The 27,582-nt window shown below is 36.0% G+C and overlaps 1 protein-coding gene across 1 annotated transcript; it reads right to left on the bottom strand.

The window, feature by feature from the left end:
* Window positions 1-27,582, bottom strand: LOC112397420 (transmembrane protease serine 11E-like). Its single transcript, XM_024741615.1, is given in 10 exon segments — window positions 1-162; window positions 6,109-6,251; window positions 6,858-7,117; window positions 7,971-8,148; window positions 9,629-9,667; window positions 16,892-17,055; window positions 20,538-20,605; window positions 22,775-22,896; window positions 27,412-27,555; window positions 27,558-27,582. Coding segments are annotated over 10 exon segments (1,305 nt in total).

The following is a 27,582-nucleotide window of genomic DNA, read 5'->3' as shown; positions in this document are numbered from 1 at the left end:
TCAGACACCAGTTTTGGAAGTGATCCAGTCCCGGAAGGCAGTCACTCTAGCATAAACACCGGGTTTATTGGGATGCCCACATTCGTCTCCCCAGCTCACTATTCCAGCGAGGTACCACATACCTCTAGCATCTGGACTAACCAGTGGTCCTCCGGAGTCACCCTAAAGGAGAAGGGAGAGATTGGTAATTAGTATTTCAGTTTTTCACAGAGAAATGTGCTGTTTTTCTAACATGAGTTTAATGAAAGGGGCGGTTTTCAAAAATCTTCAGTGTGCTCAAATGAGAAGCAATGCTTTTTATCTATGCCATTAATTGACATAAAGGAGGCACTCCCCTACCTGGAGAACAGCTTAGACTCAGGGTTCAGTACAGAGAGATTAAAGACTCCATCTCTTGGCAGGACAGTACTAGTCTAATACATCTGACAAGATAACTGCCCATACTCTTTATCAGTTTAACACAGCTCCCAAAAGAAGGGTGAAGAATTTATTACTGATAAAGAATACGGACATTAGGGTCAGACACCTGAGTTTAAATCTCAAGTCTGGCCCTTTGAAGCTGGCTAAGACCTTTAATTTGCTTATTTGTAACGCTCCTAATAATACCTACCTTCAATGATAATTTTGAAGATTATGCAAGACAGTGTATGCAATGTGCTCAGCATAGAGCCTGGCACAAAACAGAACCTGGTAAATATTATATATAACCACAAATTCCAATTGTTTGTGCTTTGTGAAAAACAGCCAGTGGGCTGTTTCTTTATACAGGTCATAAAAACAAGGTGCTGACTGATCTTCCCAAAAAATCCTGGGGTCTCTAGTTACTGACCACCCATTAAGTGTTCGGCACTATATGAAACTATTAATTTATTATTTCATTAACCCATGTAATTCTGGCAACAAAACATGGAGTTAGGTTTCATTTTCTCCATTTTAGCAGTGAAGAAACTGAAGCCAACAGAAGTTAAGCAATTTTCCTGATATCACATGCTATTCAATATCCAGAGTGATCTAACTCAGAAGCCTATGCTTTCTTTCCCCTTACATTATACTAACTTCCTTGTGAATTTTCTTTTGTCCACATAAAAATTTTAACTAATAGTAATAATAACTCAATTAGAAATAATGTGTTTGTAATTTTTAAATCAATTAACCAATAAGTATTTACTTATACTCTCATATGTGGTAGGAGATGTAAAAAGAGTATAAACATATGAGCCCTCCTCTCAAGCAGTGTACAATCTGCTTATAGAAATAAAATGTATTATATGAAGCTATTTGATAACAAATCATTTTGATAATTGAAACCCAGGCATATGTGAAGACATAGCAGATTAGGAAAAAGAAATAGAAGATGCCAGAGACAACAAAGCTTAAATTTGTTTAAGAGACAGGAGTGAATGAGTCTGAGAATAAGGTAATTAAGGTAAAAAAGAAAGCAGTGAGTCTAACAGCATTACAAGCTGAAAACTAAGTTAATGCCAGCAAGTATCAAATAGAGAAAGATATAGTGGGTTCTGTTAACATTAGTTAGGTCACATGCGATTGGTGAATAGGGGAGTTATATCAGGATAAGGTGGAAGTTTTCATGGCTTATATGTGTTTTTGTCTTAGGCAGTGGAGCCAGAATAATGGGACTAGAATTGCAATCTTCAGAAGAAAAGGCCTCAGCTCAGCTATTGCACAGGCGGAAGCCTTTGAGGCTCTATTTTAAGAAAATGTTAAGAGTGTCTGTGCCGAGGAAACCCTCTCCCTGCCCAGAGTGGCACAGCCCAGGCTTGCTTAATTCTTGGGTCCTGGCAGGTTGGAGTTCCTCCTCTGCCCAGAGCTATACTCCCATGTGCATTGTCTCAGCCTTAGCAAGTCAGTATTTCTACTCTATTGTTTCTGTGCATTTTTAACTTCCCTTAAGTCAGCCACCAGCCACCCTGGGTATTCTGTCTACCTACATTGTCTAAGTTATTTTTCAAGGTACAATTATTTTTGTTGTTGTCGATGTTGTTAATTCTCTGGTTACAAAGTTGCATAGCCTTTGAGGGGTCTGTTGGTCTGTATCTAACCCTATTTTTACCATAAATTCAGTTATTTTTAGTGAGTGGTTTAGTGAGAAACATAACAGGAAGTTTATTCAAGAATATGTGTATGGGACTTCCCTGGTGGCACAGTGAATCTGCCTGGCAATGCAGGGGACACAGGTTCCATCCCAGGCCTGGGAAAGTCCCATACGCGGCGGAGCAACTAAGCCCATGCACCACAACTACTGAGCCTGCGCTCTAGGACCCGCGAGCCACAACTACTGAGCCTGCATGCCTAGAGCCCGAGCTCTGCAACAAGAGAAGCCACCACAATGAGAAGCTCGTGAACCACAACGAAGAGTAGCCCGTGCTCGCTGCAACTAGAGAAAGCCAGCTTGCCACAAGGAAGACCCAACACAGCCAAAGAAAAAATAAAAGAATATGTGTATGTATAACGGATATAACTGATTCACTATGCTGTACAGCAGAAACTAACACAACATTGTAAATCAACTATACTCCAACAAAAAATTTTTTTAAAAGAATATATATATATATTCTTTTAAAAGAATATATATATATATATATATCACAACAGAAACTTTTAAAACTAGAAGAAGCCAAACTAGAAACCAATGTTAGTGATCAAGATATGAAGTAATGAAGGAATAGAGTAGGGTCTTAAAAGAAAGAATAAAGACAAAGAGATAAATTTGGAAGGAATAGTAAAGAGGAAAAATATTTCATGACTTAATTGATCACATGTGAAGGAGATTTAAGAGTAAAAGAAAATTCCAAGAAAAATGAAAGCCAACCACATAAATGAGAAACTTGAAATGAAAAAACAGGTAACATTTCGTGATGCCTGTTGAGTTTAAGATGGCAAGTACATAAATTTTAGTCTTATACTAACAACTTAAAACATATAAATGGAAACGGTTTTGGAGTACATGAAAATGTGAGACTGAATTTGGGCAAGAGGTTAATTTTGAAGATGTAGATTTGGAAGTCATTAAAGTGACAGCTGACTTAAAGAAAAGATAATTTCTTTGAGTGAGTATATAGAGAGGAAAAAAAATGAGTGTTGAGGAACAGCCAGGCTTAGAGGGAGGGAGAGAGGAAGAGAAAGAGAAACCAAAATAAGGAACCAGGAATGAGTTGTTGGAGAAGGAGGGAGGGGAAAATCACCATATTTCAGGATCATAGAACCCAAAGAAAGATCATATTTTAAGAGGAGGTAGCCACATGCCACTGAGATGGGAAGGAGTAAGACACCCAAGTAAAGGTTTTTGCATATAAAGTTATTAATGATTTTTGAGATATTAAAATACATGGAAGGGGCTTCCCTGGTGGCGCAGTGGTTGAGAGTCCGCCTGCCGATGCAGGGGACAGGTTCGTGCCCCGGTCCGGGAAGATCCCACATGCCGCAGAGCAGCTAGGCCTGTGAGCCATGGCCGCTGAGCCTGCGTGTCCGGAGCCTGTGCTCCGCAACGGGAGAGGCCACAACAGTGAGAGGCCGCGTACCGCAAAAAAAAAAAAAATGGAGGCAGTAAAGTGGCAAAAATTGTGGAGAGTAGACATAAAAGAGGGGGAAAAATGGGTGCCAGGTCCCCCCTGAAATAGAAAAGCAGGATATTATAATCACAAGGCTAAACTTGGTTTCTCCTCTTTAATTCCCCAAATTTATGAGACATTCACATCTAATACTATTATCAAAATGGCATTGTAGAATAGGTGATATATTTTCAAGTGAAATCATATACATCTGTGATTTACTTCAAAATAGATCTAGAGTTTGGGATGGGGAGAAGAAGGTTGGGGGGTTAAAATATATAGTAATGAAATAAGATCGACCATGAGTTGATAATGTTGAAGCTGGGTGATGAGTACACACTCCAGCCTATAACAGAAAAAACTGTGGCCCCATTCCAACCCCCATAAGCAAAGGCCAATTGGGGAGCCTAGACTTCCAGCCTTACCAGGATCTAATGAGGCCCAATCCCCCATCAGACTTATGTCAGAGAAGTCTGAGTGGGGAGCCACTCTTTCATCTCTGCCAGGTGATGATGAAGCCCTCCTCTGTCTCCTCTGTGGTGACCAGCTGGGGAGCATGGACTACTGCCCAATGGTAAGGAGGCATAACTTTCTCTCCCAGTAGGGTGATGTCAGAAGAGGCCTAGTGGAGAGCCAAGCAGTGATGAGGCCACTACCCCATGAGGTCAGTGGAGACCACAAGGGGAGCAGTAACAAGATGCCCCCATCCAGAGTTGGTGAGGATGGGAAAAAGAAAATATTTAAAGAAAATTATATTTAATAAGTTTCCCTAACCTTTTAAAAAAAAAAAAAAAACAACCAAAAAAACCCACGCCTAGTGAAGAGCCTGAAATTCCACCTCCATCCAGCAGTAACAAAGCACTATTCACCACCCTGGTGTCAGAGGACAATGAGTGGGACTAAGATAGCACTTCCCTACCCCCTTTGGTGTCATGTCAGAGGAACCCTGTTAAAACAGAAGATACAGAGACTCATAACATAATACCCAAAATGTCCAGGATATATCTGAAAATCACTCAATACCAAGAACCAGGAATATTTTGACTTGAGTGAGAAAAGGCAATCAATAGACACTGACACTGAGATGACACAGATGTTGGAGTTATCTGACAAAGATTTTAAAGCAGCCATCACAAAAATATCTTAACGAGCAACTACCACCATGCTTGAAATAAATGAAAAAATTTAGAAGTTTCAGTAAAGAAATAGCATACATAAAGGATCAAATGGAAATCTCAGAACTGAAAAATACAATAATCTACAAAAAAAAACCAAAAACACCTCACTAGAAGTACTTAACAGAAGAATGGGGATGATGGAAGAAAAAAATCAATGAACTTGAAGACAGAATGATAGAAATTACTCAATTTGAACAGAGAGAAAGAGGAGTGGGAAAAAAAAGAACAGAAGCTTAGAGATCTCTGAGACCATAATGGAAGAGCTAACGTACCTGTTACTAGAGTTCCAGAAAGAGACAAAAAAGAAAGTAAGGCTGAAAAAGTTTTCAAATAAATAATGGCTGAAAATTTGTCAAAGGACATAAACCTGCAGATTAAAAAGCTGAGCAAGCCCTAAGCAGTATAACCCAGAGAAATCCATGACAAGGTACGTAATCAAACTTCTGAAAACTAAAGACAAAGAAAAAACCTTGAACACAGCAAAAGAGAAATGACACCTCTTCTTTTAGGGAAAAACAATTCTAATAACAGCAGATTCCTCATCAGAGATCACAGAGGCCATGATTTAAGTGCTGGGAAAAAAAAAATTGTCAATCCTAAATTCTGTATCTGGCAAAATTATGATTTAGAAATGAATAGGAAATATAGAATTTTGCAAACAAAGAAAATCTAAGGGAATTTGTCACTAGCAGATCTACACTAAAAGAATGGCTAAAGGAAGTTTCTGAAACAGGAAAGAAATGATATAAAAATAATCTTAGAAAACCAGAGGGAAAGAAAGAACAAATTATGAGTAAATAGACTTCCCTTCTCCTCTTGAGTTTTCTAAGTTACATTTGGCACTTGAAGCAGAAACACTGTTTGATGTGGCTCTCAGCATATAGAGAGGAAATATTTAATATTTATTAATATTTAATATTATAAATGAGGGAGGGTTAAAGAGACTTAAAGGGAGGTACATTTTCTATTCTAAACCCCAGTCAAACTAGTAAAATCTCAGTGCCAGTAGACTCTGATAAGTTATGTGTGTTTAACTTAGAGGAACCACACAATTTTCTTACAAAGAGAGAGTCTGGTCAAAAACACTAATAAATAAATCAAAGTGGAATTCTAAAAAAAGGTTACTGTATGATGCTACACTCTCAAAATTACAAAATTATAGAGGGCGAACAGATTGGTGATTGCCAGGTGTTAGTGATGGTAAAGTGTTGGGAGAGGGAAATAGATGTTATTATAAAGGGAGACAGACCTCTGTGATGATAGAAGATGAGACCCCTCTGTACTATCTTTGCAACTTCCTGTAAAGCTGTAATTATTTCAAAATAAAAGGGGAACAAAAAATTATGTAGCAAACCACTTACCTGGCACGCATCTCTGTTTCCTTTCAAGGATCCAGCACATAACATTCTAGGAGTTATGGCATTATTGTAAGCTTTGTGTTCATTACAGATTTTAGTGTCTATGAGATCCACCTGTACTTGCCGAAGGTGATTTTGACTACTTCCTAAAGGAAAAAAATAGACTTCATATTTATAAATCTACATATATTCTATAAACCTGAAGAAATTCTTTTATAATTAATTATTAGATAAGGTGGTGGCATAGAATCTTAGGATACATATTTTTTCAGGTACAGTAAAATTTGGGAAATGAATTCTTTTCTAACTATTTTAAATGAAGTTAGGTGCCTAGGAAAGAAGCTCCAGTTGTTTAAGTAATTTCTCTGTCATTGTTAAGCTTAGAAGATAATTTCAGCAGGGGAGAATGGTGGCTTTATGATTCTCTGATCTTCACAACTGGTTGTATGTATTAATGATCCCTAATCTCTTATGTGGTTAATACCCTAGTAAAAATTTCAGATATATTTACTCTTTCAGACACCTTACCAAGCACAATTACTATAGTGGTAGTGATGTATTTGATAGTAACCTAAGGCCTGAAGGAATTTATGTGTCTTCTAAATGACTTAGTTCACAAGTAGGGCCTGACTTGGCCCCGGTCCATATGACCAACCCACAGACATATTTTGGCATAATGGCATTCCATTGTTTAAATGCCTTAGAATACCAAATTAAATTACTATGATTTGACTTTCTCCTCAGATGCGCACCATCATTTTGCAGTGCTCCAAATCCTGTCACAAACATCTCATCACCAGGGTGGAATTCACGGGATGCATCAGGGAGACAAATTCTGTGTACTGCATTTGTGTAGGGAACAGGGCTAGAAAGCTCTGCAACTGAAATATCATAGTCATGTGATGGATATTTGTATTTTTCATGCACAATTATCCTCCGGAGGCCTTGTTTCATTTTTGGAGGCTCTATTTTTACTCCAAAGGAAGCAGTCCATCTGGCTGGGTCCTTATACCTGAGGAGAAAGTATGAGGAACAAATCCTACTTTACCATTTTTACCAATATAACTATTTATATTAAATAATTTAGTGTAAAAGTATCAATGTAAGTTTTCTTTTTAAAATGATGGTTTATATGCATAGATACAAACTCTTTCCAATCTAAGGCTCAGGTGTCAGATCAGGTGGAAATTCCACCTTGGCATGTTTCTTAGGATATGCACGCCACTCAGCATGCTGAGTCACCCACTCCAGATCCTAGGACCTTTTGACATTTCTGGGCATCAGTTGACTCCAGGGGACATATGGAAAGCATATCCTGTACAGAATGAGAGAACTGAATGTATTCTATGTGCACCATGTTGCCTATCCACACATTTCTCTGAAAATCAAAAATGTTATACAATAATTTAACAAAGTATTACTTATCCTGTATACTGTAGGCATTTTGCACTGGGTTGGAAGATTGAATTGAAATTCATTGAAATATAACTAGTCAACCTATTCAGTTGTATAATTTGTTACTACCAAATTTCTTCATATTTAATTTTTTCTTACAACGTGGAATTTCCCTATCAGGGTCAAACCTACAATCCACCTAGCCTCCATCCCTGATAGATGACTCTCAAATTCCTGCTTCCCTTGATAAATTATTGTGTAGTTGTCAATGGATAATTTATCTACATGTACTTTGGTACCATTTCCATTTCTAAACTATAAAACCTCTTACTAAGGTTTATGAATTTCCCACTCTCATATGTATATGATCTTTAATTTGTATTAAACTCATCTCTCATGAGGTATTTCCTTCCTGCCAAGCCGCAGTGCACTTTGCTTACCCTTAGTCATTCTCAAGGTTCAGGACTTACGTTCTAAAGCAGTGAGCAGCACTCACAAGCCATGTGTCATTAATCAAAGTTGCTCCACAGCGATGGATCCCATCCCATTGCAGACTAGCTTGCCATGGCCATTCACCCTCTTGTACCTCTGTCCCACCAACAATCCTGAGACTCTGTGTTGTAGTTTTGTTCCTTCGTGTCCCGCAGCCTGCAAAAGACATGATGCGTTAGTTAGCAGTTGTTTTTTAAGTATCAAATTGTGTTACTGCGTCTCAAATTTCTTATACTTTGTGCTCCAACAGTATCAAATATTTTCTCTTGCGCTTACCTTTGCTTAAACTATAGTGTTCCATTTATTTAACTCCTTTTCATCTTGTAAGATTTAAATCAGTCATGACCTTCTCTAGGATGCCTTCCCTAATAATTCCCTTGCCTCCAGACTGGATTACTTATGACTTTCTTGATGCTTACATCAAAATAATAATAACAATAATAATACTCTGTGTATATATATCTCTCTATATAATAGATTAATATATATTAGTTTATATTATTGTGTGTATATATGTCTAATATTAGTATGAGGGATATTGTTTATAACAGGATGTCTCAATCTTGGCACTATTGACACTGTTAGATGGATAATTCCTTGTGTGGGCAGCCGTCTCATGCATAATAGGATGTTTAAAGGATCCCTGGCCTATATACACTAGTACCAGTAGCATCCCCCCACTACAATCATGATAACCAAAATGCCACAATAGGACAGAGTCACTTGGGGGCCAAATTGCCCCTGTTTGAGAACTATTATTTTAGAACTCTGTTTATGCATTAGTCTCATATATCTAGTCTCATTTGAGTATGAGCTGCCTTAAGCAAGGAGTAAATCTTATCCATTTTATATCCCTGTTGACTAGCACAGCACTAGCACATAGCAAGTTCCCACTAAATATTGGTGACAAAAATATATGCCATTTAGGTAATGGGATTATCCTTTGGTTTTTATGTTTAGTTAAGTTTGTGAATTAACCAACATTCTGAGCTAGTGAATAACACACTTCCTTTCATCTTTTAACATAAATGTATTGTGTACTAATTCTGTTAAATATCAAATGTATTCTCTAAATCATGGTAGGGTACTCTGCTATAGGGGAAAGGAAATACTAAGCCTTGAGTCAGTATTTTTTTAAAATATGGGTGAAGATATTATCTGGGCCTTCAATAATTTCATCAGTCTATACTCCAACCCCGTAATTGTCTGTAATTTTTACAATAGGGATTAATAACATCAAGATTTTATTTAGTGTAGAGTAACACTAAATTTCTGCCTCTAGCTGACAAATAGCAACATACAGATTACTTTTATATAATCTTTAGAAAATGTTCATGAGAGTATATTGTAGATATCTGCAATCAGAACATTGAGGAGTATTTTTGCCTTTTCTTTAACAACTGTACTACTCTCTTCCACTACACATCTGCCACAAGCCCCATACACCCATTCCAAAGTCCTCCCAGTTTTTATCCTTTTGCAATAAAATGTGCCTCAGAAATAAGATAAAATACCATGAGCTGTGCACAGATCAAACTTTGTTCTGACCCTATAATACCAATAAAGTAAGCCTAAATAATCCAGAGTTAAATTTTTCATTCAGGTAATGCAATTTTAATAAATATATTAAACTTACAATTGTTTAGAAAGTTGTCTGTTTCTGTCTTGTTGATTTCTGAAACACACAGAAATGGTGAATAGAACAGGGTCTGCACATCAGAATTTCATAATGCCTCTGAGTACTTCAAATACTAAAGGTTGCTCAATTCCATTATCGGATAGTATCTCTATGTTGTTAAAAAAAAAAGCAACACAGTTAGTTTATCATAGATAGAAAACGTTCATTGTCTTGGGGAGAAGGGAGATTTGAACAGTGTTTCTTAAACTTTAGTGTGGCTAAAAGTCACCTAGAGAGCATCTTTATACTGTAAATTCCTGTTCCTCTTCCCACTGATTCTGACTCAGTAGCTTTGTGCTGAAACCCAGGAATCTGAATTTTATAGCCGGAAATAAGATGCAGGTAGTTCAGCCTTTTGCGTGGGACATACTATTCTAAACCAGAGTATTGATTCCCCAGATGCGATAGTATTTTTATTGCCCATTATTTCAGTTTTTTTTTTTTACCAAACTCATAGTCATAGTTCCATCTGTATAACATATTCCAGTGGCCGTAAATTTGTCCTTATTCCCATTTAAAAGCAAATGTTATCCTTTTCCAGGTCTTCTTTCTGCTGAAGTTTTAGCAAGACAGTTTGCCCTCAAATTGTCATTCAACTCTAGCCAGTGGCTCCTTAGTTTGTTGACTTGTCAACAATCAGGCCCTAATGCTATACAAACACTAAACCAACCGACAGATACATAAAACTTTAAGAACTCAAATTTCCTGACTCAGTAGATTTCCAATGGCCCAACCTATTTTCTTAGAACCTGGTAAGATGGGAGTTCTAAATGCAAAAAATTTTAAAGTTAATTTTTATTTTAGTATTTAATAGTATTGATTTACCAAAAAAAAAAATCTGTATTCTTGAGAGGCTTCTTTCTAACTTTCTCTGTTCTGGCTATATTTGGGGAAAATGACAAAAATGAGGAAGAAGTGACCATTTATTCTCAGTAAATAAAACACTACCACTAGTCTCCCTATTTCAATAATCTGTTCTTTATTTCAAGCTTTTCCTAGAGAAAATTCTGGATTTGCATTTTTTTTAATTGGAGTATATTTTCTTTACAATGTTGTATTAGTTTCTGCTGTACAGTGACGTGAATCAGCTATATGTATACATATATCCCCTCCCTCTTAGACCTCCCTCACACCCCACTCACCCCACATCCCACCCATCTAGGTCATCACAGAGCACCGAGCTTTCTGTGCTTTATAGCATGTTTCTACTAGCTATTTTACACATGGTAGTGTACATATGTCAATCCTAATCTCTCAGTTCATCCCACCCTCCCCTTCCCTACCTGTGTCTACATATCTGTTCTGTACATCTATGTTTCTATTCCTGCCCTGCATATAGGTTCATCTGTACCATTTTTCTAGATTCCACATATATACGTTAATATACAATACTTGTTTTTATTTTTCTAGCTTACTTCACTCTGTATGAAAGACTCTAGGTCCATCCACATCTCTACAAATGACCCAATTTCATTCCTTTTTATGGCTGAGAAATATTCCATTGTACATATGTACCATATCTTCTTTACCCATTCATCTGTCATTGGACATTTAGGTTGTTTCCATGTCCTGCCTATTGTAAATAGTGCTGCAATGAACATTGGGGTGCATGTGTCTTTTTGCATTATGGTTTTCTCAGGGTATATGCCCAGTACTAGAACTGCTGGGTCATATGGTAGTTCTATTTTTAGTTTTTAAAGGAACCTCCATACTGTTCTCCATAGTGGCTGTATCAATTTACATTCCCACCAACAGTGCAGGAGGGTTCCCTTTTCTCCACACCCTCTCCAGCATTTATCGTTTGTAGATTTTGTGATGATGGCCCTTAAGGAGTGTTCTAATTTCATTCTTTTACATGTAGCTGTCCAGTTTTCCCAACACCACTTATTGAAGAGGCTGTCTTTTCTCCATTGTATGTTCTTGCTTCCTTCATCATAAATTAAATAACTATATGTGCATGGGTCTATCTCTGGGCTTTCTATCCTGTACCATTGATCTAGGTTTCTGTTTTTGTGCCAGTACCATCCTGTCTTGATTACTATAGCTTTGTAGTATAGTTTGAAGTCAGGGAGCCTGATATCTCCAGCTCAGTTTTTCTTTCTCAAGATTGCTTTGGGGTCTTTTGTGCTTCCATACAAATTGTAAAACTTTTTCTTCTAATTCTGTGAAGAATGCTGTTGGTAATTTGATGTGGATTGCACTGAATCTGTAGATTGCTTTGGGTAGTATAGGTATTTTCACAATATTGATTCTTCCAATCCAAGAACATGGTATATTTCTCCATCTGTTTATGTTATCTTTGATTTCTTTCATCATTGTTTTATAGTTTTCTGAGTACAGACAGGTCTTTTGCCTCCTTAGGTAGGTTTATTTCTAGGTATTTTATTCTTTTTGTTGCAATGGTAAATGAGATTGTTTCTTTAATTTTTCTTTATTATCTTTTGTGGTTCATGTATAGGAATGCAAGAGATTTCTGTGCATTAATTTTGTGCCCTGCAGCCTTACCAAATTCATCAATTAATTCTAGTAGTTTTCTGGTGGCATCTTTAGGATTTTCTATGTATAGTGTCATGACGTGCAAACAGTGACAGTTTTACTTCTTCTTTTCTGATTTGGATTCCTTTTATTTCTTTTTCTTCTCTGATTGCCATGGCTAGGGCTTCCAAGACTATGTTGAATAATAATGGCAAGAATGGACACCCTTGTCTTCTTCCTGATCTTAGAGGAAATGCTTTCAGTTTTTCACCACTGAGAATATTTGCTGTGGGTTTGTCATATATGGCCTTTATTATGTTGAGGTAGGTTTCTTCTTTGCCCATTCTGGAGAGTTTTTATCATAAATGTGCATTGAATTTTGTCAAAAGCTTTTTCTGCATCTATTGAAATGATTATATGGTTTTTATTCTTCAATTTCTTAATATGGCGTATCACATTGATTGATTTGTGTATCATGAAGAATCCTTGCATCCCTGGGCTAAATCCCACTTGATCATGGTGTATGATCCTTTTAATGTGTTGTTGGATTCTGTTTGCTAGTATTTTGTTGAGGAATTTTACATCTATATTCATCAGTGATATTGGTCTGTAATTTTCTTTTTTTGTAGTATCTTTGTCTGGTTTTGGTATCAGGTTGATGGTGGCCTCATAGAATGAGGCCTCCCTCTACAATTCCTCCTCTACAATTGTAGTTCCTCCCTCTACAATTTTTTGGAAGAGTTTGAGAAGGATGGTGTTATCTCTTCTCTGAATATTTGATAGAATTCGACTGTAAAGCCATCTGGTCCTGGACTTTTTTTTGTTGGAAGATTTTTAATCACAGTTTCAATTTCATTACTTGTGATAGGTCGTTTATATTTTCTAATTCTTCCTGGTTCAGTCTTGGAAAATTGTACCTTTCTAAGAATTTGTCCACCTCTTTGAGGTTGTCCATTTTATTGGCATATAGTTGTTTGTAGTGTTCTCTTATAATCCTTTGTATTTTTGTGGTGTCAGTTGTAATTTCTCCTTTTTCGTTTCTAATTTTATTGATTTGAGTCCTCTCCTTTTTTTTCTTGATGAGTCTGGCTAAAGGTTTATCAATTTCGTTTATCTTCTCAAAGAACCAACTTTTAGTTTTATTGATCTTTGCTATTGTTTTATTCATTTCTATTTCATTTATTTCTGCTCTGATCTTTATGATTACTTTCCTTCTACTGTTTGGGTTTTCTTTGTTCTTCTTTCTCTAGTTGCTTTAGGTGTAAGATTAGATTGTTTGTTTGAGATTTTTCTTGTTTCTTGACGTAGCACTGTATTGCTATAAACTTTCCTCTTGCTACATCCCACAGGTTTGGGTCATTGTGTTTTCGTTGTCATTTGTTTGTAGGTATTTTTTTATTTCCTCTTTGATTTCTTCAGTGATCTCTTGATTATTTAATGACATATTTTTTAGCCTCTATGTGTTTGTTTTTTTACAGTTTCTTTTCCAGCAATTGATTTCTAATCTCATAGCATTTTGGTTGGAAAAGGTGCTTGATACAATTTCAATTTTCTTAAATTTTCCACTGCTTGATTTGTAACCCAAGATGTGATCTATCCTGGAGAATGTTCCATGTGCACTTCAGAAGAAAGAGTATTCTGCCACTTTTGGGTGGAATGTCCTATAAATATCAATTAAATCTATCTGGTCTATTGTATTATTTAACAAGACCCATATATATTCTGTCTACAAGAGACCCATTTCAGACCTAGGGACACATACAGACTGAAAGTGAGGGGATGAAAAAAGATATTCCATGCAAATGGAAATCAAAAGAAAGCTGGAGTAACAATACTCACATCAGATAAAATAGACTTTAAAATAAAGACTGTTACAAGAGATAAAGAAGGACACTGCATAATGATCAAGGGATCAATCCAAGAAGAAGATATAACAGTTATAAATATTTATGCATCCAACATAGGGGCACCTCAATACATAAGGCAAATGCTAACAACAATAAAAGGGGAAATTGACAGTGACACAATAATAGTAGGGGACTTTAACACCCCACTTACACTATGGACAGATCATCCAAACAGAAAATAAATATGGAAACACAAGCTTTAAATGGCTTTGCATGTTGATACTGTTAAACAAAGAAATAAGGAGACTCAAAATGGAGTGACTTGTTGTAAGTCCTACATCAGCAAACCACCTAATACCTAGCCTAATTGCAGTTTCAGCATGTCTCAGGAATGTGACCTTTAATCAGTCAATCTGGAATTACCTGGTCGGCACCAGTGAAGTAATCTGATAGACCCCAACTACTCCCAAATGAAGTTGCCCTTTCATGACACAGTCCACTCTGTTAGAAAGCTTCCTTGTCTCACCTCCTTCTGGCTATAAAAATCTTCCATTTTGTACAGCTCCTCAGAGCTCCTATCTATCTGCTAAGGCAGAATGCTGCACAATTTGTGAATCATTAAATAAAGACAATTAGATATTTAAATTTATTTAGTTGAATTTCTTTTTTTTTTTTTATACAATACTACTAACAGAGCTGACTTCATGGGTGTGTGACTTGTGTATCTGCACTGAGTCCTGCTCTCAGCATGACATCTCACTTGGTTTAATGTTCACTGTCTTGAAATTCATAATAATTTTATCTCATAACATGTTTGGAAGTGAATTTTGACAGGATAATAGAGATGGCATGGGCAGAGGAGATATACACAATAGGTGTGCCCATGGATTCTTGCTACCCCATTTGTATATATCATGCACAACATCCTAAGAACTAAGAATTCCAGTGGACCCACAATGTTTAGCAAACTCAAAGTGAGTATAAGTGTGTGATGTCTACCACTGTGTAAGCAGAGAGCAGTGACAGTCTCAGGAGGCTGTTTTCTGTTTGAACCAGAACTTGCTTAGAACACAAAAGAAGGCAATGGCATTCTAATAAACATGAATGACTAAGGGACCCTCTCATATCCTTTCTTGCTCCTGTTATTTCTTTGTATTAACCAACAGCTTCAGCTGAAAATAATGACATAGAAGGATCTTTTGGTTCTTCCTCACATAAGCTGAAGGTAGAGAGCATTGGTAAAATGTGCCTGTATCAAGAAGGGAAATAAAAAATGTTGAGCTAGACTTCTGTAGTGTTTCCATTGCATGGAACCAAAGTACATGCATGGATGAGCTATGAAATACCGTTGTATAATTTTCATGATTCCAAATAAAAGTTAAATGCTTTTATATTTACATTTGAAATTGACATTTCACAATATAAAGGTGAACAGCAAAACTCATGCTAGTAATTTAAAGTTTGGATTTTTTCACTTAGAAATCATTAATTAACAAGTAAAAATGCCATGATAAGTCGAGAGAGACCATGAAAGAAAGCAAAGTCTTATATCTTAGTACCTTTAACAGCATTGTTTAATTGCTTTTCAAAGAGTCCTACACTTTCACTTTGCACTGTGCCCGACAAATTACATAGCTGGCCCTGACAAGTGAGCCTCCTTTTCTAAGCAAGTAGAGGGGCTGACCACCAGGTTAGGCCTCTAGTTACATCTGTCAGCTTTTATATCAGCACTTGTATTCATTCTTTCTACTTGTCCCCTCTTCTCTAGTTTCTAGTGCTGCCATATCCAATATTCTATTCACTAGCCACATGCGCCTAGTGAGCTCTTGAAATGTGACTGAAATGCGCTGTAAATATAAAATATACAATCGATTTCAAAGACTTATTACAAAAAAAAATCTCACGAGTAATATTTACATGGGCTATTTGTCAATATAAATTACATTGTGAATACAATGTAAATTACATTAGCATTTCAACCAGTAGTCAGTTATTGGACTACTTGTTGAAATAGTACTACTTTGGATATATTGGGTTAAATATATAAATTATTTAAATACATTTCACATGTTTACTCTTACTTTTTTAATGTGGCTACTAGAAAGTTTAAGATCATACATGTGGCTGGCACAATATTTCCACAGACTAGCATTGTTCTATAGCACATGACTTAGCTTTAACCAGTCTTTTATTTTCCCTAAGGATCTCCTATTTTTATACTTTCTAGTAATGAGGGCCTATCACTGTTTATCTTGTCCCCCTCCCCTGACAAAAACAAAAACCTCAGATTTTTCAAATTAGTTATAAAATATACCAAAAATAATTTATACCAGAAACTAAATTATAAACTTTTCATCAGTAAAGGGCCTAAGTAAAGAAGCTAAAACAAAAACCTCAGATTTTTCAAATTAGTTGTAAAATATACCAAAAATAATTTATACCAGAAACTAAATTATAAACTTTTCATCAGTAAAGGGCCTAAGTAAAGAAGCTAATGACATTTGAAAGCAAATATGTGGATGGCATGAATCTTTCCATCCATCATACTCAGAACATAAAAAGTAAGCAACAAGAAAAAGAAGAGGAATAAACGCACAAAGCCACTTTCTCCATTTATCATTGGATTCTATAGCTAAAGTGTAAGCCCCAACATAGAAAAAGAACACAGGCTCAGGGATTAATGACAGACTTGCATGAGTGGTGTAAGTTTAAGGTAGTATTAAAAAATTTTAAACTTCATTAGAACCAATTTAGTCCGAAAGAAATATTCTGTTGGTGGCAAGATCCCTACAATGAAAGACATCCAAAAACGTTTTAAAAAATCAGTGCCCAAGACCAAACTTAACATGGAGCTAGTCTATGTAAGAGAATTGAACTACATAATAGGAAATAAACTTACTTTTAATTTCAACAAATTCAGAATTGAATTTAGGGGGTCCTACAGCATCTTGCAGCTTTTTATGTAGAACATGTTGAATAATTTTATTTATGGTTTCAGGATCCTCAGAAGAGGGAAATCTAAAAATCAGCAGCATATGAGCCAATACTCCATGTTCCTCTTGACTATGGACCAAAAAGGAAAAAAAAAAAAAAAGAGAAAGATGGTTTTTAAAGATAAAGTTCCAAATAAGATTTATGGTAATATCAAACTCTATTTTTTTCTTTATCATTCATTTGAAGCACAAACACAAACACAAAACAAATCCATAAATGCAATTTTAAAAGTTTTAATTTGTTTTCTTCTATACTCCTATTGTTTGTCATATACAGAACTCCCATCTCAGCCTCTCTGATAAGCAACTAGTATGCTCATGATCTCCCTTACCACCATAGGATCTAGTTAAATACTTGGGTTATTAATATAAAAAACAATTCTCTTGTCAACCATTCAAAATTATCAAATAAAATGTATGGTAAATATGAAATCAACTCTGGCTTTGGCTTTCAGGCTTAATTTCCAGTGGCTTAAGTAAATCCAGTGATTTCTCCTAAGCAGCCTTCAGGCTATCCTAAACAACTCCCAATCCTAAGGACATTAGAAAGCTTGAGCAAGTTGTTTTGACTTCACATGATTATATTTCCAAGATAGAGTGTTCACTAGCTTTAGCATTATTTGAATGAATTACTACTTTGGAATCATCCTTTATTTATTTATTTATTTTTTTGGAATCATCCTTGACTACACTTTCTCATTCTCTGTCAGTTACTCTACCCCTTCTTTTCAAATGCAATCAGTTCCCTTTTAGTCTGGGTGCAATAAGCTGCCTCAGTGCTGGGCCCTGGGATGGGTGAGCCTAAGTGCATGGGCCCTTTAAGAGCCATCTCCCAGGTGGCTACAGTTTTGTGGTTCTCAGAACTCAAGCACTGTTTATTTTCAAAGTTAGATGTTTTGGAGGCTCATCTCTCAGGTGCACATCCTAAAAGCTGAGGTGCCTGATATGGGGTTCGAACCCTTCAGTCACCAGGGAGAATCTCTGGGTTTTGAGTTTTCTTCTGGTGTGGGTTGCTCTGCTGGGGTGGAGTTTATGACAAAATTGTGTCCCATTGTCTCCAGCCTGCTTCAATGTGGTTTTCTTCTCATTTGCCCAATGTGTAGTATTTACTCAGCCAACTTTCTTTTTTTTAAGGGAAAATTGTTTCTTATGTAGCTGCAGACTCAGTGTGTCCATGGGAGAAGGTGAGTTCAGTTCTTCCTACTTCACCATCTTGAACCAGAACCCCAAACAATTTTACTCCTCACTGTATACTGCATCAACTCCTATGCTCCCAAACTGTAAGTGTGAATATAAATTAGAATCTCATTTTTGGAAGGCAGTTTATCTGTTATAAATTTGACTATCCATCTTCTTTGATGCAGCATTTCTGCTTTTAGAAGTTTAATTTTCAAATACACTCTTTTGTGTGCAAGGAGATACATACACATATGTTGTCATAACCTTATTTTTAAATCAGAAAAATATGTAACAACCCAAGTGTTCATCAAAAGGGCATTGGCTAAATCAATCTTGACATATACTTGTAGTGAAATACTATACAGCCAGCTAAAGAATGAAATAGATCTATATGCAGTCATTGGGAAAATGTTAAATATAATTTGTTAACAAAACATATCATTTCTGGGTGTGAAATTATTGGAGAGGGGGCTTTCGCTTTCTATTTTTTGTAATACTGTGTTATTTGAATTTTATAAAATTTTCTATTGTTTTCGTAATATGAAAAAAACAAATAGGACTTTAAAGAGATTATTGTTATATATCTCATCCCATTTCACTGCCTCAGCAACCCTATAATCTATTACTTACTCTTATTTATCTTAAACTATTCCTATACTGGCTGGCTAATAGAGACAAAAACAAACAAAACTCTCCCTCTACCCCAGCTATACAATTTATCTCACACCTTCATATCACAGAAAACCTTCTTAAATGGATAAATTACATTCTGCCTCATATTTACTTCATTGCAGTCTGCATCCTCCCCTTCTGTTCCACTGAGTTGTTTCTCTGCTTGAACACTAATGACTTCCTCATTGACATTTCCAATGGATTCTTTCTAGTCACATTACTTGGCATCTCAGGAGTCTTGTTGATGCTGACCACTCACTCCCTGAAACGTTCTGTTGTTACCTTCAGTGGTGCCTCTCTTGTTTCTTCATTTTTCCTGCTCCTTCCCTATTTCCTAGGTTCCTATTTTTCTTCTATTTCCTTAAATACTGTCATTCTTCAAGCTTTCTTCATCATCCTTTTTTTTCTTGCATTACTCCTTTTCTGAGAAATTCTGTTGACACCCAAACTTTCTAATACTTTGAGTTGATGTTGAGCAAATTTATGTCTTCAGCTCAGTTTCCATTTCCTCCCTTACGTCAGACGCATGTTTCAGGCTCGTAAGGTCCCTTAGTACCTCAAATCAACATCTCTAAGACTGACTTTATCTTTCCAACAAATTACACTTCTTCATATTGTAGTAACAGAAGAAAGAATAATGAGTAGCAAGATTTCTGGGATGAAGGCCTAAACAAAATAGAAAGTTATTTGGAAGACAGAATTGGTAGTTATTCATAAAGTGCGAGGGGCCCAGGAAAGGAAGGAGTGTGGGATGACTTCCAGTTATCTCATTAGTGTGATTGGGTTTTTCTTGAGTTTAAGAATTTTCTGTGAAACCTCCATGTGGAGGTGTGCATGGGCAGGCATATAGTTCTAAAAATCAGGACAACAGTTTAGACTGGAAATAGAAACTTGGGTTTCAATAGCACATGAAACCATGTTGTGGGTGGATGAAGTCCCCTTGAGAGAGTGAAAATTTAAGAACTGGAGAAGCAGATCTAAGAAAAAGTAAAAATTCAAACACCAAACAGTATGGAATTTTCAGGAGAAAGTGAGCAAACTAACACCTCAGAGATGTCAACTAAGTAATAGACTGAGAAGTAACTTGGAGTTTTTGTCATTGAAATAATGTTGGAAATAGCTCTTGTTTTATTTTGAAAAATAAAAATAATTTGTATTAAGATGATACATTACTTAAGATCCTCGTATAGTATTTTGCTTAAAATGTTATGTTCTGGATTCTATTTATTGATGGTTGATGATTAGATCTGAGATCTTAAGTATTTGTAGAAAAAATGAGTGGAATGAAGGAAAGGAAAGAAAATTGGTAGGAAGGAGAACCAAGAGGAGAAGAAAAATCTCATCTACTACACTATTTTACATAGGACACTTATTTGCTATTAAACCGAGGGATGTGGCTTAGGTCCCTATTTGTGCTAATTAGGGATTCCAAAAAAACACACAAACAAAAAAACAGTTCTATAACATAGCCACCAATAACACTTCTGTCCCTCAAAATCATCTTGCAAATGCCTTCTTTTGAATTTAAAGAATGAGTAAGGCACATTGTAACCCATGACTTATACAGAGCAGGTACCAAATTAACGTCTATTGAATTGAATTATATCATATCATTAACACTTCAACAGTATTTATTACTGACCAGGTTAACAGCTTTAGTTTTAAATTATATTCAGAAGTCAGCATTTTAAATCTACATACCTGAACTTGATAATGTGAGACTTGACAAATGCTTGCCTCAATGAAGATTTATGAAATGCATTATTCACCTGTTCCAAAAATATTCAAAATACGTCGGCAAGGATAATTTTCTGAAATTCTGCAAATTGATTCAAAGCTTAAAAACATTTTTAAAAAACTTAAAAACAAAACACATTGACTGACATTTCACAATGTGCTAAACTTGAGGGATCTCTTTTTGTATTCTACTCAGTGATTTCAACTGAACTCTGCCTTAGGAATTATAGGAGCTGGGGAACCATAGTAGGGGGGCCAGGAGTGACATCTTCTATTTTACACTCAGAAAGAGACAAAAGAGAATAAACAGATTGGGTTTTGAAAAGTAAGAGTAAGCATCCACACCGTGAGATACAGACTTTTACAGTAGATAAACAAAGGAAATGAAAAAGCTCTGTCAAGTGGTAGATCATAAAAATAAGGACAATCTATGGCCACACCATCCTGAACATGCTGGATCTCATCTAATCTCAGAAGCTAAGCAGGGTCGGGCTTGATTAGTACTTGGAAGAGGGAAATGAACGCATAATGGTGTCACATGGTTCTCAAACCTGGTGAAAAAGTTACCAAATATCCTGTCATAATCTGCACTCAATTCAGCACTCAAGATGCTTTTAGGAAGGCCCAGGTGAACTGGGATACATAGCCTAATACCTCCTATAAGGTTTATTCTAGTAGGGTGGAAGAATGTATTTTGTGGAGGTATTTCTTACTAGTACAAATAAGAATTCTAGCCACCTTAAATTTTTAAATTAAAAGTCAAGATAAACACATCAAGTGTTTCTTGTTTTCACTGTATGGATATTTGCCAAATACAGATACTACAAGCTGGTAATTGACTGACAGAAACAATGAGCCTTTTTATTCTTTCTTACATTTTGTTTGACTTCTGAGTCTTTGTGCCCAAGGAAAGTTACTTCAATTATGAGACAAATCAGCACAATTCAAATGAGTTCTCTAATGACAGCATTCACTTGGAAATATTTATTTAAAGGTTTATTTTTTTATCAAACAATTTCAAAATTTTTAAGAGTATTAGAGTCTTATTTATATTCCTATATGTTTAAGTCAGTCTGGATCTTATAAAAATTTTAGTGAATGGCACAAAAAACAAGGAAAATAGTTGCATCTTTACTTGATCTCTTTAGTTCTATTTCCTTTCCTTTAATATATGTTATATTTTAAGCAGAAATATATATATATATATATCTCCTAAAATATAGCTCCTTAAAAAGAGCTTATTTGATATTTCCCTGGTTTGGTGTTTACAAGTACAAATACAACCAGGATTTGACCCTCTTCTCAGCAAAGTATCCAAATCCTCAGGCTCCTAGTCTACCAGGCAGTTTCTAGGTGGGCCACTGCCATTCTGTTCTCACTCAGGATATTGGAACTGGAAGACAATTTGGAAATTTTCTAGTCTAGTGCCTTAATTTTCACATAAGAGAATTTTTCCAGAATGATAAAGAGATATGTCAATGACACATCACTGGCTAGTAAATGGTACTAGAACTAGGTGTCCCAACTCCTAGTTTAGGGTGCTTTCCATCACATCATTTCACTAATTACTTCCCAGACTACCAGGAAAATTCTAAATTATTCTCTAAGTAGTCTGACAATGAAGAGAAGTCATCACCCAGGCTCTTGCTCTTTTGGCCTATACTGCTAAATTTTCCACTATTTAAAATATTCAGTTCATTCCTCAGGATGAATGTTGATGCCCTAAGGATAAAGGTGAATATCCAAGGATTTCCTGTAGATTTATGTACCAAAAACTTGTCCAAGGTTGGATATTTTAAAATACTAAGATAGTTCTCAAGTATGTGTCTGAATAGTTTCAATCTTGTGTCCTTTTGCTAAAGGTCTCTTCTTTAGGAAATCAATGATACAACACTGTATCTTGGGTCACCCTAACATTCTCAGAATTTCTAGACTCTGCTGATCAATACTGTAGCACTAGCTAAGGAAGGGTGAGTAGGAGGTACAAAAAGAAATGGCTAAACGTCACTAGGTTTAGCCCTGTAAGGCATATTCCTCCAATTCATGTATTGTTAGTTTTGTCTTACATCTCTCAGGTAGGGCCTCTCCCCATTTTGCAAGATATACAAGATCAGTTGAATGGATGTTTGAGAAGCTAGGATACTAAAAATTATGGTGAAAAGTGATAGCAAATACCCTAGAAGTGGGAATAAAATGCTTACCATTGATTCAATTTTCTGGCTCATTTCTGTGAAATTTTTAGAAGCCTCTTTTCCGAACTCACCATATAGTTTGTCACTTGTAAATGGCAATGTGCTATAGTAATTGTAGGTTGTCTTTTTATCTACAAGGATAGAGGAAAAAATTCATCATACTTTTTATCAGATGTGTGTAAAGCATCATCATTTCCCCATTTGGTAGTTGCTAGACAGACTGAGACAGGAAACAATGCTACCCTGGTCAACATCTCCATCATCCTGTTCTGACCTTCATGGTTATCTCAAAATAAAAGACAACAACGTTCATCATCATAAGATTTAGAGTATAAAAGCCATGTGAAATGCTTGGTGTTCCTGTAGGCTAATTAATCATGTGTTATCCATTCCTGAATAAGCCACAAGAAGCAGTAAGTCACACCATCTGAGCATATCAACAGGAATAGATTCGGAAGCTTCCCAAGAGTAAATGCATTTTTATATTTTAAAAATAGATTTCTTCCAATTCCATAAACTACACATCAATTCTTGCCATAGGGACTCTAGTGTAAGAATATTTATTTTGGATAAGGAGATGAGGGTAGGGATTAAAATGCTAGGAGCTCAGTATATAGAAGTTTAAGGAGGTAGAGTTGCCACTGGACATAACCCTCCAGAGACACTACTTAGTTTCACCTGGTTCCCTTGTCACTCTATTTATTTTCTCCCACCAGCCATAGGAATTGGTTTGTCTGTTTCTTTAGCCATTGTCTCCACTTTCTGCATCCAGTTCAAGCAGCCCATGTTTTTGGTCTGCTGAAGAATTAGTGCAACAATTCAAGCTTTTCCTCTACCCTCCTGTACATGAAGCAAGCGCAGAGCTCAGAAGATTCATTCCATGAATATTCAGCTGACTATCTTTTCTGTGAGAGACTCTGTGCCAAGCATCTGGAACATGATGGTTGCGTATGGTTATGATAGGAAAATGGAGTGTGCCTCATCAATCTCAGGTGCTCTCTTGCTTCTCATCCTTTCCCTCACTTAAACCCCAGAGGGAAAGGAAACTAACATTAGACACCTGTGTCCCAAGCATATTTGCATATCTCATTCAATTTAAAATAACTCCCATAAGAAAGTAGTATTATCCACATTTAACAGATAAGGACTACCATCTCAGAAGTGTAAATAAATTGCCCAGCCTTAACATGACATGGCCGGAAAAGACTGAACTGGGTTTCAAGCTAAGGTCTAATTCCCAAAGCACAAATTTTCATTATATATTGCTTCTTGGAGTGGAAAAAACCAAATACACTCACTGAGACTATAGGAGAAATCTCTAGTTTTACATGAGAGTTATATAAGAAAAAAAAAAAAAAACTACCAGTAAATTCCAAAAGAACGTTCTAGCCATCCAGAGGATTTGTTGGGACAGAAAGGGAAACCTCTGGTCAGACTCGGACAAGGCCTGGGGAGGGGTTGGTTATGCATAAAGGAGATGGATGACACTGAAAGGTCAGGGTCTTCTGAGCATTAGCCACTTAAGTGAGGGTCTAGGGAGGATTTGCCTTTCTCCCTCTCTTTCACTGAATAACCTTGCCCTTGCCCTGAGGACTGTTTGACCTGAAATGCAAGCAGATCACAATATACATAGTTTCAAGTAACATTTTAAATTTATCTAAATATTGACCAATAGTTTACTTTAGGTCTAAAGCTGGGTCCAACATGTATCTGGAGAAAACCATAATTCAAAAAGATACACATACCCCAATGTTCATTGCAGTACTATTTGCAATAGCAATTGTGTTGTATTGTAAATTGTATTGTATTGTAAATTTACTATTACAATACATGGAAGCAACCTAAATGTCCATTGACAGAGGAATGGATAAAGAAGAGGTGGTACATATACACAGTGGAATAAGAAAGCCATAAAAAAGAATGAAATAATGCCATTGGCAGTGACATGGATGGACCTAGAAATTGTCATACTGAGTGAAGTCAGACAAAGACAAATATCATATGATATTGCTTATATGTGGAATTTTAAATAATGGTACAAGTGAACCTATTTACAAAACAGAAATAGAGTCACAGATGTAGAAAACAAATTTATGTTTACCAAGGGGGAAATGGGGGGAGGGATAAATTGGGAGATTGGGATTGACATATACTCACTACTAGATATAAAATAGATAACTAATAAGAACCTACTGTATAGCACAGGGAACTCTATACAATACTCTGTAATGACCTATATGAGAATAGAATTTTAAAAAGTAGATATATGAATACGTATAACTGATTCACTTTGCTGTATGGTAGAAACTACACAACACTGTAAATCAACTATACTCCAATAAAAATTAATTAAAGAAATAAAGTTGGGCCCAAGATTCTGCATTTCTAACAAGCTCCTAGATGAGGCAGATGTTGCTGGTACCTAACCACATGTTGAATAGTAAGGTTCTAAAGAGGAGGAAAACATACTCTTCTACATCCTTAGACCTGTTTCTTTTCAGTTATTAAATTGAATTATTTGAAATTGCCATTTATATAGGTTAAAAATGGTCAAATATCAGCAATTTTATACACTTCAACCAAATGAACAGCTTATCTATAGTCAATATTTTAATTTGCCTGATAGACTCAAATAGGTTGCTAGGTGCAAAAACATATTTCCAGTTACCAGAATTATATGGCATGTGCAGTTGTTGAAAAATATTATTGAGAATATTAACAGAAAAGAAAAATAAGGATGAACATGAGTTTGCTGATAATTTTCTAACAGCTTTGTGATTCTATAACCTACAATGATGTTCATAATAGATTCACCTGCTGTCAGTCAAATCACAAAAGGGACAGAAACGCAGTCCCAAAGGCCACTGGATAAAAATTGAACACACAGTTCTATGCTGTCCTGGGTTTTATGCCAAAATGATGCAGTCTGATCACCTCCATCTTTATCTGCCTGTTTCTACAATAGATTTGTTTGGCTCAGTTTGGTTATCTAGGCGTGCCAGCACCTAAATTCTCATGTGTTATATCTACTCTGTTCTTAGGTTATATCTCTAAACAAAAGACAGATCACAAATATGACAGTAACACATATCATAACAATTGCTGTTTATTCAGGTGTGGTGTGTGGGCAGTGGACGTTGTGTGTTCCATATTACTTAGCTGATCATCCCAACAATAGGGTACACAGGAACAGGTTACTGAAATCTTACCAGGTTTTTATTGTATGCATATGAGTAAGATTTGTAAGCCTTATAATACTTGGCTTGGGAAGAGGCAAAGGAGAAGTAGTAAGAACATTTTCTCTCACTGAAGTAATAAGATCCCTAACATGACTAGGAATTCCTTGTTAAGTCAGACAAACCAAAATATGCCCCAAGAAAATATCATAGGTATAATTCATTTATTTTTATCATTCAGTATTCAGTAAACATTAATTATCTAATATGCACCTAATAAGTTCTTTAATAAGTTCTAGAAATATAAAAATGAGTAAAACATAGGCGTCCATGGAGAGGAATAATGATGCTTACAACATAATGGGACTTAATATATTCAGAACAGAACTGTAGAATTATAAAGTTATTTTAGCTATTCTTTTTATACTAAAAAACATGCTCCAGAGAAATTATCAAAATGCAGATAGTCCAAATTCAAAGAACTGCATGTGGGCAAATTCTACCCCCCCCCAAAATCTTTGAATACTTTTTCTTTCAGGAATAATCCACCTTGTTTAGGAAATTGAGATTGGATTTGTGTCTGCTAGTAGAAGATAACCAATTTACAGATCACCATCTCTCGTTACAAAAAAGCAACTGCTACAAATTCCCAATTCAATTAGAATCCAGTGATTAGCTTCTTTGGTTACAGGGTCTTGAACATCAAAGCATTATCTAGTCACTAAAGGAGATATTAAACAAATAGGTCAAAGTGTAGTCAACAAATTAAAACCTGAGACAGAGTAAGAAGGAAACTTCAGAAGGGTTGTTATGCCCTAGAAGAACAGTTCTGAAGTACCCTGGGGACCTTTCTAATAACATAGCAGTGTTCAGGGTTCATCTAGCAGGGAGGTACCTGATTACCACAGAGTGAACCTCTTTGTAATTAATATTCTCAGCATATCCTATCTCCTTTAATCACTTGAAATATATACCAAGATGATTTTAAAATAACGAATAGGCATTTATTCAGCAATATATTACTATAAGCATTTTCCCGACTTACTAGTACAAAATAGAGCCTACTTCCCTATGATCCCTGATTGTACAATTTATTGAGCTGTCGGGATTTCAATGAGTTGGAGTTATTTTAAATCAAGATGATTGTCCTATGACCTCAAACAACCCCAAACATTGGACTGTAGCTTTCCTATGGTTTTCCCTTAATTAAGACTTGATTATTGCTGTTAATGAATATGAAAACTAGCATGCTATTCCCAGCAGGAAGCATTGCTACATCAAAGATAGAAGAAAGAATCCTCCTTGGCTTGTGAGGGTTAAATGAGTAACAAGGCTGGTAAAGAGTTCTTTGTACCGGCTATGCAAACAAATTATAGAAATGAATGAATAAGCTTGAGGCAAATCAAAACAGGTATATAATCAGGAAATATTTGAGGTAAATCACTTGATGCCAGGGCAACCCATACTTACTGTATCTCACATAATGAACGATGAGTCCGATGCACACTGCCAGGACAATCAGGGATATAAAGGTGATGAGGCCAATAACCCAGGGCTCCAAACAAGCTCTCCTCCTGGCCCTCACCACAGCTGGCCTGAGAAAGAAAGCAAACGATGGATTATATTACAGTGCACACCCAT

The sequence above is a fragment of the Neophocaena asiaeorientalis genome, unplaced genomic scaffold, assembly GCF_003031525.2.
Source record: "Neophocaena asiaeorientalis asiaeorientalis breed wild unplaced genomic scaffold, Neophocaena_asiaeorientalis_V1.1 scaffold445, whole genome shotgun sequence".
NCBI classification, from domain to species: domain Eukaryota; kingdom Metazoa; phylum Chordata; class Mammalia; order Artiodactyla; family Phocoenidae; genus Neophocaena; species Neophocaena asiaeorientalis.
Note: the sequence above shows the minus strand (reverse complement) of the source record. Positions and strands in the feature narration are given on the sequence as shown.